This window comes from Schistocerca serialis, chromosome 2 (genome assembly GCF_023864345.2).
Source record: "Schistocerca serialis cubense isolate TAMUIC-IGC-003099 chromosome 2, iqSchSeri2.2, whole genome shotgun sequence".
NCBI classification, from domain to species: domain Eukaryota; kingdom Metazoa; phylum Arthropoda; class Insecta; order Orthoptera; family Acrididae; genus Schistocerca; species Schistocerca serialis.
Window position 1 is genome coordinate 90,105,773 of NC_064639.1, and position 12,793 is coordinate 90,118,565.

At 39.4% G+C, this 12,793-nt stretch overlaps 1 protein-coding gene across 2 annotated transcripts in view; it reads right to left on the reverse strand.

Moving 5' to 3' along the window:
* LOC126455448 (putative leucine-rich repeat-containing protein DDB_G0290503) overlaps window positions 1–12,516 on the reverse strand; it is a 94,620-nt gene extending 82,104 nt beyond the window's left edge. For both annotated transcript variants that reach the window (XM_050091200.1, XM_050091199.1), the window contains exon 1: window positions 12,306–12,516. In XM_050091200.1, the coding sequence (XP_049947157.1) occupies window positions 12,306–12,479 (174 nt within the window). In that variant the 5' untranslated portion in view covers window positions 12,480–12,516. The remainder of the gene's footprint in view (window positions 1–12,305) is intronic.
* Between the last annotated feature and the right edge of the window lie 277 nt (window positions 12,517–12,793).

A 12,793-nucleotide genomic window follows, 5' to 3' on the forward strand; every position in this document is an offset into this window, starting at 1 on the left:
TTTTGTGTTTCCACCTGGATGTTGCCGAGCAGCAGGTTGTGGACGGGTTCCCCATCACTGGGGACAGGCTGGCGGCTGCTACGGGTTCTGACCCTACCTTCTCCCGGGTTTTACGCTGTATTCAGAAGGGTTGGCCAGATCACCCATCTGCTAAGACTTCTGAACCGTTGTGGAACTACTATGCTTTGTGCTACTGCCTCACGGCTAGGGATGGTGTTATCCTCCTTTCCGCTGACAATGCTTCGCCGGGTGTTGTGGTACCTGCGTCTTTGCATGCTTCGGTCTTGCGCTTCCTTCACCAAGGGCACTGGGGTGTGTCTCGCACAAAATCTCTGGCGCACCGTCATGTGTACTGGCCTGGCATCGACTCTGAAATTGCACACATGCTCGCTGCCTGCGTCCCTTGTGCGTCACAGGCCGCTGCCCCGAAGTCATCTTTGTCACCGTGGCCTTCGCCTGAGACGCTCTGGGAGCGCATTCTTGCTGACTTTGCAGGACCCTTTTTAGGTACTTATTGGCTCCTCGTAATTGACACCTACTCTAACCTTCCTTTCATTGTCCGTTGCATGTCGCCTACCACCGCAGCAACCACAAGTGCTCTCGCCCGCATTTTTTCTTTGGAAGGCCTCCCCTCTACTCTTGTTACTGATAATGGTCCACAATTTGCCTCTTCCGAATTTGCGGATTTTTGTGCTCGTCACAGCGTTACGCATGTCACGGCCTCGCCGTTCCATCCACAATCAAACAGTGAGGCTGAGCGACTCGTCCACACATTTAAGTCTCAGATGCGGAAACTTCTGACTTCTTCTGCTGCTGATGATGCGTTTCTCCAGTTTCTGGTGTCTTACTGTTTCACCCTCATGGGCGACCACAGCCCGGCTGAGCTCTGACATGGCCGACAGCCCCGCACGCTACTTCATCTTCTGCGGCCTTCTACCTCACGGCCGCAGGTGCCTTCACTTGGCTGGTTCACTGCCGATGACCTCGTCTGGGTACGGGGATATGGCAGGCGGCCAAAATGGAGTCCGGGCCACATCTTACAACACCGTGGCCAACGCCTGTATGAAATCCAGACAGACACGGATGTTGCAGTGCGTCATTCGGACCAGCTTCGGCCTTGTGTGCTGGCAACGCCTGTTCCAAATGGCACTACACCACCTTCGGCCATACCTGACGCTCGGGATCTTAGCATCTCTCAATACTCACAACGCAGCCCTCTCACCGTCATCGCGATTCCAGCACAAGAACGGACGCCACCAGGAGACGTGCCCATGCAGGAACCGGATGACCATCCTCTGTCAGAGCCAATCTACTCGCCTCCTCCTCCAACAGACGCCGACACATCGCCCATGTCTCCTGTTATATCAACTGGACTTGCCGCAACGGGCAGATTGGTGCATGGGGCCACAGCAGATTCGACCCCTAAGTCTCCTGTCATCTTGACCCATTATCATCGGGGACACTTCCGTCCATATGGGAAGCCTCCTCCTCAAAACTTTATGGTGAGTCAAACAACGCCTATGGACGTTAGCCATCTCCAGGACACCTCCATTAGGACCAGTGCAACAATTTCAAAGGGGGAAAAGTGTTGTGACTCGCCGATCATTCAAAGCGCCGCTGCGCAATTAAGCGTGTCCTCTATGTGCGGTGCTGTCTGCCAGCCATGCAGCAGCTGCGCCACCTAAGCGGCCAGCTGAGCAGCGGCCGCTGGACTGGGACTCAGTGCTCATTCGAATGCTAGCGTGTACACATGTCTTGCTTGTCAACTTACTCTGTGACTTATATGTGTTGTGTCGTTCTGAAATACATGTGTTAAACTTGACGTTATAACATTTGTCTCATAACACACAATTATTATTCATCTAATTTGGGTGCAGCAGACATGTCAAGAGCTATATTAATAACTTATTTCTATGAAATTTAGCCAATGAGATGGGGCATTGTTCTAAAATTAATATATTTTTTGTGAAAATTAGCAGTTATATTTACATACCAACACTAATGATGAATAAAATTCAGACTTAAATCATCAGTTCATTCTTCATTAACTCATCCACCAAATAGTACCATTCCTGTGTCATGTAGCTTCTTTTTATGTAAACTTAGCTGCATATTTAGAATATTATTGTCTGTCAGTTTGTTGAAGATATTCATACTGGAGAGTCTGAACATATAATTTTAATTGAACCATAAAATTATCTTCATTTCTTGCTATGTATGAATGATAAAAATGATTTTTTTGTGAATTAATTCTTGCCTGTTGTATAAAAAGAACTTCACTCCATGTATGTATTGGAAGGGGCCTGTTGCAATTTCCTGGTTTCCAATAATAAATGCCAAAATTCCTTTGGGTGTGCACCACACACTTTTTTTATATCTTTTATGTAGAGCTTAGGTTATGAGATATACAGGGTAGTCAGAAACAGTCTGAAAGGGTTGTAAGGGTTTTGCAAGGTAGAATGCGCTGAGAAATAATTGTAAGAAAAAATTTTTATATATTGCACTGTTTCTGAGTAAATTACCACTGAATTTAGCTATTCAGGCTGTTGCATGTGCAAATTCAAATGGCCTGTCTGATACAATCAGTGTCACTGTTCTTATAGCATAGGTAATAGCATACGACACTGCTCGACATTTGGCTCAGGTTCTATCTTTTCAACCACCCCATGTCCAATTTTTGTGTCACTCTCTTGTTCAGTTTTAGGAAACCACACATTTGGTGACACCATCTGTGGTGCACCACTTGAATTTGCGCGTCAACAGCTTGACTGGCTATAAGCTCACTGTATCGAAATCTTTTCTTAACAATTATTTGTCAGCACAAGCTACCTTGCACTACCCTTGCATGCTTTTCAGACTGTTTCTGACCAGCCTGTATAAAGCTAGAACTTCTCCAAAACATGATGCCATGTCTCATTACTGGTTCAAAACAATGTCATACACAATTTTTCACGTGTCCATGTCAGTGGCATTGGAACACATTTGCATTGTAAATGCGAAGCAATATATTTTACTTTATAAGCACTCAATATGCATATTCCATTTTAAATTATATTAATTTAGTCCTACAAATTTGAAATTCCATTTCTGCTGTATTTTTATTTTTACAACTTCTTTTCATTTCCAGTATTTTGGCTGTTGGTTCATGTACTATACCACATGCATTTTTTAAATGTTCAGAGTCAATTCTTTGGCTGGAAACATGTTTCTATGCTATCAAGAGTTTCAGTGATACAGTCAGGAATTTTTTATTCTTCATGATTTTCAATTAACAAACAAGTGAATCACCTGGAAACATAACTGATGCAGAGATGGCACTGATGACCAAATCCCAAAAAACAGATAGAGAATGGGACCAACAATAGAGCCTTGAATTGCTGTTCTCCATTTTGATCGATAACTTTTTACATTTGAGGAGACAATTAGGCTCTGCCTTGTTTTACATAGATATGAAGTAGGCCACTATAGCACACTGCTCCCAGCCCCATACTTATCTAGTTTGCGAATTAGATAGATGGGTAAAATAGCACTAATGGTGTCTGCACCTGTTGAAGTGCTTGCTGATGTTGATAATAACTCATGTGATGATATCTGGAACTGCATACACAGAATAATGAGTTGGTTGTCAACAGCCAAGAATACCCATTTGTAATTTCCTATGGTTCATAAATAAAGATAGCTGGCATTTTCTTCTATTAAGTCAGAATTATCTGACTTTGCATAAAAACTGAAAATAAGAACTACAAACAGGTTATTGCTATGTGAAACATATATCTTGGGCTATATTTCTCCTCAATCTATTACTGAAATTGTATTTTCATGTTGAGATTCACTGGCTTTGCCAGTTCACAAGAAATTGTCTCATTTCAACCTAGCCTAAGCTTCCGGTTATGCCACCAGTCAGTCTGTCAGCATATCTAGTTTTCTTCCATTCACAATCATTGGCTTTGCCAACTCACAACCAAACTGTCACATTCCAACCTATCCTAGAACTAGGGCTTCACTACTGGTTAGTCTATTAGCACATCAGGTTTTCCTCCATTCCCAGTTGATGGCTCTGTCAACTTCCAACAAGACTTTCACACTCCAACCTAACCTAGACCTCAGACTCTGCTGCTGGTCAGTTAGTACATCTAGTTTTTGCTATTCACATCACCAACAAATGTAATCAATTCAAAAATAAATCATTAGCTGCAGATATTCTCAATCACTAGCATATCCTATCACCCAATTAGTATGACCAATGTCAAGAAATTGCCAGTATCAGAAAGCAATGCAAGAGCTTTGGACGCTGTAAGTACACTTAAGCTGTGAGGTGTCATTTACTGAATTGAAAGCTCTTGTGAGATCTCAGAAGATCACCGCTTCTTTATTATTCTTGTCCAGTGAGTTGCCAGCTTTGTCAATAAATTATTTATGGCATCTACAACCCAAATGGTTGTTCAAAATAATAAATTTTACATTACTGTCTCAAATGCTTTGCCAACACAACACGAAGAAAAATAGGGAAATAATTTGAGATATCTTCCCTTCACCCATTCTTGAAGAATAGTTTTATTTCTGCGTATTTTAATAGATGAAGAAAACAGCTTTTTTCAAAGGACTGATTTATTGATGTATCTAGCTGATGACTTATTATTTTATACACTGATTTAATCACCTTCACAGTTCTTCCATGCATATGTACAGTTTTTTTTAGTGATAATACTTTTTAATGATAATATATATTGCCTGTTTATGGCAAATATGTTTTAGGTAACTGACAGGCTAAGCAATTTACACCCATGTCCTACTTGAGATTATCTTGAATTGCAGTGCACTAGGCTCACATTTGGGAGGATGATGGTTAAAATCCCTGTGCAGTCATCCAGATTTAAGTTTTCCCTGATTTCTCTACATTGCTCCACACAAACACACAAATGCCCTTTCAAAAGCTACAGCTGATTTCCTTACCCATCCTTTTGTAATCTGAGCTTATGTTCTGTCTCTAGTGACAGTTCTGTCAATGGTATGTTAAGCTTTAATCTTCCTTCAGAATTGTCTTGTGAATTGGACTTGATGCAGGCCTTCTTGTGGTTTTATAAGAGTAGCAAAAAGATTATCTCATTTGAAGCTGAAACTCTGAATCAGTGCATAGTCATTGTTGTAGGGAAGTTTGTTCCCTGTGTATTTGCAAATGAAAAACTTTGTGAGAAAGGTGTGGTAAGTGACAGATCCCTATGAATAAGGAGAGTAAAAGGGTGATGTGTATTTCGAACTATTGACAGAAGCATTGAAAAGAAAAGCAAAGGATGCACCTGTGTCATAAAAGAAAGCATATTAACATTCCATGGATAAATGTAATATATCATTGAGCCCTGAGGGAATATGGTCTGCTATAATTTAAAATTTCAGATCTTTACAAGGAATGAGTTAGCGTAAAATCTTGTTTGCTTCCTGTTTATTTGAATACATCTGGAGAGGGTAATTTACAGAAGAAATGGACTTGTCTCTTATTTCATGAGTAGTGTAGCTTTTACACACAAGAGCAGCCCATAAGTAGTGTAATAAGCGTTCAAAGAAATTACACTTGATAACCTTTCACTACCTTTTTAAAAACAGAGCATATTTCCTGTTTCATATTTTCTGCAGTATTCATTTTCTTGAACATTAACAAGTGATTTATTCAGATGTCCTTGAATTTTTCCCGTTGCTGATTCCAGGGTCACATTCAGCAGAGCACTGGAGAGAGCAGTCCCACCACCTCAAAATAGAATAAAAGCCTTTCTTATGTAAACTGAAATATATTTCACTGTTCACTGCAAAACATATTTTTAGTCAGCTGTTATTCATATTACGTGCTAATCCAGTCTTATGAATGGTTGGATCATTTCTATTTCCGAAAGAATCCACTGCTGCCAACAACCTGCATACGGGTCGCGTCGCGTGTTGTCGCTCACTTGCTACTTTGGAGACTACATATTGGATGTCATTGTCTTCCTGTCTTATGACAGTATACCATTTTGAGATATTGACCTATTGAAGATCTATCACAAATGTCACACTTGGAACAATTTATTAGAATTAAATGTCAATTAACAACACATTACCAGCAAAAAAACTTTTAGGAGCTCTGAAGATGAACAATACCAATGCTCCAAATTGAACATGATTAGCCACAGGTGCCCATGTTATAGTTTTTAAGGGGTGGAGGTGGGGATAGGCAAGTCCTGGGGTATGGAGTATTTTTAAAACATTGGAAAACAAATGGCGACCTGTGAGTGACCATAAAAAAGTTCCAGTTTCAGTCCTGTTAAAAACCTATGTAATACCAATCTTTAAATCATTGTAGTGAAATAAAAACACCTAACTACAAGTCCGCAGCTCGTGGTCTTATGGTAGTGTTCTCGCTTCCCACGCACAGGGTCCCGGGTTCGATTCCCGGCGAGGTCAGGGGTTTTCTCTGCCTCGTGATGACTCGGTGTTGTGTGTTCTTCATCATTACTTCATCATCATTGACTCGCAAGTCGCCGAAGTGGCATCAACTGAAAAGGACTTCCCTGCATGGGGCTTCCTGGCCAACAATGCCATACAGTCATTTCGTTGCATTTACCTAACTACATTATATTTGCCTGAGAGCTATGGGTCCACTATGGCCCTGCTTGTCCCCGGGTATGGGTGCACTTGTGACCAGCATGGTCTTGTGGTTAGAGATGTGTGGTTATGGAGTCAAAGGATGTAGGTTCCTTCACATATGGAACATAATCTGGTTCTTTCTTATTCATGTAACAGAAGTATGTTCAGCAGTATTGAACCTAATTTACATACAACACCATGCTCTCTCAGAAATAGTTCCTTTGATTTTATTACTTCAGCGTGATTGAAAAGCAAAAGATGAAACTTCTGCAAGTGAAACAACCAGCAATGATATCTGTATTCTTGATTATCACAAATATTTGGGTGTTTTTTTCTGAATATGTCACAATTTCCAAGGGTGTGGTTAGACAGGGAACCTAAGAGCACTGCTTAAAGTGCTGCAAGTAAAACAGCAGAAATGGCATTTATATTCTAGCGTGTCACAAATACTCTGCTGCTTATTCTAAATATGTCACAGTTTCTGAGGAAGTGGTTAGACAGAAACTTCAGAGTACAGCCTAAATTGTTGGAAGTGAATCATGCAACATTTATATTTGTAGTCTTGCTTGTCAGAAATACTTTGCTGTTTATCCCGAATATGTCATGATTTGCCAGAATGTGGTCAGGCAGCAATCTAATAGCACAGCTTAAATAGCTGCAAGTGAAATTAGCAGCAATGATGTTTAAAGTCTTCCTTGTCACAAACATTAAGTGTGATTGAATTATTAACAATGGTTTCATAAATCTGGCAGTCAGCACAAAGATCACACCACACACTGAGTGAGGGATGTTACATAATTTGAATTCCAGGCAAATGCTAAGTGCTGGTTGTAGCTCCCAAATTTAGTCACTCGTCATTTAACATACATCACTCTAAACAATGAAAAATTAATGTAAAGTCAGAAACATTATATTACTTGATGACTGTTTGGTGCATACTACAGCCCTCAGTTATCATTGCTGACTATCCTTCCATTCAGACTAAAATTGATGTTTAGCCAAATATTACAAGTTTGACATATTGTGGGCTTGGATTATCAGTGTTTACCTGTTAATAATACCTATTAAAAGCACAGGAACATTGCTGACATAAATATGGAAAGGCAACAGATACGAAATCTAATCTATTAGTGGCTGGAAATACAAAATATGGGAAAATATTGTGTTAAAGATGTACAAATGGGACAGAATGGGAACATCACTCATTCATGCCTTATTCTACAACAGCAGTTCCCAACCTAAGGGCAAATGCCCCAAGAGGGGTAAAATGAAATTTTGTGAGGGGTATAAACAAAAGGACTCAACTGTGTTTCAGTCAAGAAAGTAAACTATTTTTTAAAGAAATTGCTATTTTGTAAGACTGTAATACTGATTACCTACGCTATGTTTTTAATTTCCAATACTAGTATTATTGGTTGAGACAATAAGGTGGAGGGTGCAGCTTGAGATATGACTGTATGAACATCCACTTCACATAGTCCACCTATTACACACATATTTTGTATCATGCATCTATGACAGTAGAACTGAGATATATGTATCACATATCCTTAAATATCTCATGAAGAGTCTTCTCTGAGCTGTAGGTAGATCCTACAATGCACCAGAAATTGCTTTGTTATTTACTTCATAACAATAAATGATCTAATTGACACAAAAATACAACAGTAACAATATAATGGCTACTACATTGCTGTAGACCTGCACTTTATAGTTATTATTACTATTATTATTATTAGTGGAAGTGGTCAGGCACAAAGCATTAGCAGCATTTACAGCAATCAAGTGATTTACAAACAGTAGCTTAACTATAGTATATGCATTTTAACTTGGGTTGATTTAAATGTGGTTTAGGGTGTGGGTGAAGCAAATGTGGCTATCGAAAGAAGCCGTACAGTGCATTGGTGGATAAAGCCCATTGGAATCCAGTGGTGGTAAAACTAAATGAGGGCCCAGTCCACTTAGCAATTGCTGTGTTCCTTTTATAAAAAATGATTAGTGTAAATGTATATCCATACCAAAAAAAAAAAAAAATCAGGTATTCATACTGCGTGTACTCTATGCTCTAGTAATTGTAATATACATACTTAAACATTTAGGTGAGATATTTAGAATACAAATCAGTTTTTAAAACAACAGCCCTCATGTGGGGTGCAAAGCAATAAAAAAACAATAGAATAAGAAAATTACCGTTCATTTTATGAGTCTGCAAAGAAATCTTATAGAATTATTGTGTCCGTTTCATAACCTTGGTGTGAGATAGTAACTACAGAAATTATTACAGTGGATGTTTTCATTCCTTTATTTCACTGAAATTCTCAATAACATCATCGAAATATATTTCATTTGAAACTTGCAGAATGAAGGTAACTTTTTATTAGTCAGTTTAGAAAAGCATCATAAGCTAGTTCACTTGGCATTGTTTTATTTACCCTACTTCTTCCTCATCGGGCATTTTTAATGTCGATATCATTGTACCTTTTAGTGCCAAAAGTAAAAGCTCATTTAGGATTTTTAATTTGCTGAATCATTTGTTTTAAACCCAATTGTGGAGATTGTAGTTTTAGTTGGTCTAAATTTTCTTCTTCCAGTATCATGAGCCAAAAGTCAATTTAAGCCAAAAGGTAAAATGACATGTAGCTGGAAGTAGCAAACTCTTTGTTGATCTAGTATCAAGGTTTGCTTTGGGCAGTTCTTGCATAAATTCTATAGTGCTCACAATCGTTCACATGTTTTCTTTTATGACTTTAACTGAATTGTAATGAGGACTTCGGCAAGTATCAGATGGTCATTTCAAACTCATGAGAAGAATGAATGTAACTTCTCTAGAGTACCAAAACAGATGACACTAGATGAAACACATTAGACTGCATGAACTCCACAAAGATTTAAGGAAATATTACCACATGGCCTGAACAGACATTTGGATTGGCTTATTGAATTTTTCATTGTACAATTCCATGTATAATGGGCAGTCAAATGGTAACGAGACAGGCACAGAAAAATAAGTAAACTGTTTACTATTTCCACAGTGATTGCAGTCCCACTGTGAAAGAAGGTGGTAAGTGCCTTCAGGGTGAAATATTCATGGTTGTCTACAGGGTCATGATTGTGCCGAGATGTACACTTCTTCGTCTAAAGCAAATTGATAACCATCTTTCTTCACATCTCGAAAAATATGGAAATACCATGGGGAGAAACTGGGACTGTATGAAAGATGAGTATGGGATTCGCAGCAAAACTTCTGCAGTATAGTCAAAATAACCTTGGCAATATGTCGGCCCATCCTTTTCTATAGCATAGCCTAAACAACATGTGGGCAGACTCACATCTTGCCAAGGTTGTTTCGACTATGCTGCTGAAGTTTCAGTTGGAAGGCCTTACACATTCTCCATGCAATCCCAATTTCTCTCCATGTGATTTCCACATGTTTAGAAGCCTGAAGAAAGACATCTGTGGCCGTAGATTCGCTTTGAATAAAGACGTGCATGTCTGGGTACAATCATGGTTCCCTAGGCAACTGCAAACATTTTTCCGGGAAGGCACTGACCATTTTGTCTCATAGTATGATAAATGTATTAACAGTTATGGCCATTTCTTTGGAAATAATAAATGGTTTAATTACTTTTTTTCCACCTGTCTCGTTCATTTGACTGACGTTGATGTGAATTGTCAAAACGTTGATATCTGCACAACGCAATATCCAGTCCATGTTTTTCCAGTTGCTGTTGAATGTGCTTTTGACATATGCTCTGTAGTCTTTCCCGATATAAAAAAAGGCTACAAAGGATTCTCGAACTTCCACAATGTTGTTTTCTATATGGACCTATCTAATTATATGACTCATCTGGTTAGTTCTGCTTTCATAGGGAGTGCTATCACAAATTATTATGTAATATTTAGGTTTTTTTTATATCCCGCAGGGACTACGATCTTCATTTGATCACCCAACAAGTTACAAGTGATAAAAATGGTTCAAATGGCTCTGAGCACTATGGGACTTAACAGCTGTGGTCATCAGTCCCCTAGAACTTAGAACTACTTAAACCTAACTAACCTAAGGACATCACACACATCCATGCCCGAGGCAGGATTCGAACCTGCGACCGTAGCAGTCGCGCGGTTCCGGACTGCGCGCCTAGAACCGCGAGACCACCGCGGCCGGCTACAAGTGATAATGTAATTTTACTACAATAAGGTTTAAATTGGGTGCCCTCGTTGATATTCTTTAATACGTACATTGTTCCTTTTATGAAAGAAATCATCACATAATTTCTCTGTTGTTCGGATCTATTATTTACGGTTCGCGCCGAAGACGCCATACAGCCAGTAGAGTGCACCCCAACAAGCTGACTATAAGTAGACAAATTTTATGCGGTACTGGGTGTGTTCAGCAGAAAAAAAGAAATTGTTACAAAACGTTTTCTGTTATTAGTTCCAGCGTATAAAGTCTAGATGACTCAGGTGTAGACCTTGATGTCTTCAGCTGGTAAAAACTGTTGCTTCACTCTACATGACGCTATTCTAGTTCATCTAGTTGGATTTTCACATTAATAAAATAAACTATATAATTATTATGTACAAACTTTTAAAAATTATTTTTAGAATGTTATACTATAGTTAAAATTTAATAAATTATTGGTAAGCTCTTCACTGCACTTTTGCACATATTTTCAAACTGTAGTTCTAGTACTCTTGTGTGGATGGCCTATGTATCGAAAAAAGTTTCGTGGAGAAAAATTGCGTCCAGAAAACAACTGGCTTCTACAGTTTTTAAGTTTCATGCAACGTTTTACAAAAATTCTACAAATTCTGAACACGCAAATTGAGAACTGTCATGGCTTCATATTAGGTAAATTTGTATCTTGTTTTTCTATTTTATATACGTATGGGGCTTCGGTCTCCAAACTGCCTCTTATTTATTGAACATATTTTGGCCTTGTTTGGCCCCCTGTCTGTTCGCCAGTGGTGCAAAGGAAGCAACATGTGTAACAAGTGTCTACCTTCAACATCGATCGTTAGCTTTCTTTTCTGAGGAACAGCTGTAAGTAGCTCTCGCTACGCATTGAGAATTACTTCAACATTCTGTGAAAAAATGTTGTTAGAAATAAGGAGTACAAATCGTCTCATTAGTAAATGTTTTATTTTGAAACTTTTACAAAAACTAAACATAATTAATCTTTCATCTTTTTAAAAACAAAAGTGTTCAAAGAAAATTATTTTTCAGTCTAAAGTCTAGTCTAGGCGCTAACGTTGATGAAGGTGGGGGTAGACATGGGGATGGGGTACTTGCTAACACCTGATTTCACTAGGGGGTAATGGTCTCAGGAACCGCTGTTCTATAAGTTCTTTTTCTGTTTCAGTGGACGAGTGGAGTGGGCAATATTACACACACTCACGCAGTGTTCTACCTATCTTTGCTAGCACCATATATGTTGTATGGTGTATATAGTTGGCACTACGACTCACTGTGCGGAATTTACGAAACACTCTGGTTTGGAAGTGTTTACACACGACTCAGTTCAAGACAAGAGTACTTAAATAAATACAAAATCATACGATAATTTTAAGTAAAATGACAATGGACAACAAAAAGGAGTTAATGCTTAACTTCTCCGTAAATAGCATAAAACAACGAGGCTAAAAAGCAGCGCAGCTACGCGTAAAATATTGCTCTGTACTCTACTCACAACTAATTCCATGTTACGTATGGCGCTGTCCAACACACCAAGTATACGATCAGATTCTATAGAAACTTCGGGCTGATAATGGATTTCTGCATTCTCCCGTGCAACAGATGAATTCTTTGGTTTTGCTCCAGCCATTGTTGTAGCAGACGCCCACTCAACTGCATCCGTCACCATGGTAACGTTGTATCCATACTTACCCTAGACACAGGCATCGTCCTGGTGCCTGCAGTTCCGAACTACAACGGAGAGATCCGAGGAATTCCGAGAGCCACACAGAGCCAACAGCATTTCTTCTACTCGCTATGACCAACAGCGACGCGGGAGACAGAAGTCAGCCGGGGATGTGTGTTCTCAGATTTCCGCGCTGTGTTCAGTTGCTTCGTCTCGATCTAGCTGCAGAGGAACAGCTATTTTGTGTCTCTCCAATTGGTCTGGCCTTGAGAGCGGAAGGCACCGACAGGTTTTCTTCTTTTTCGTTGAAAACTCTG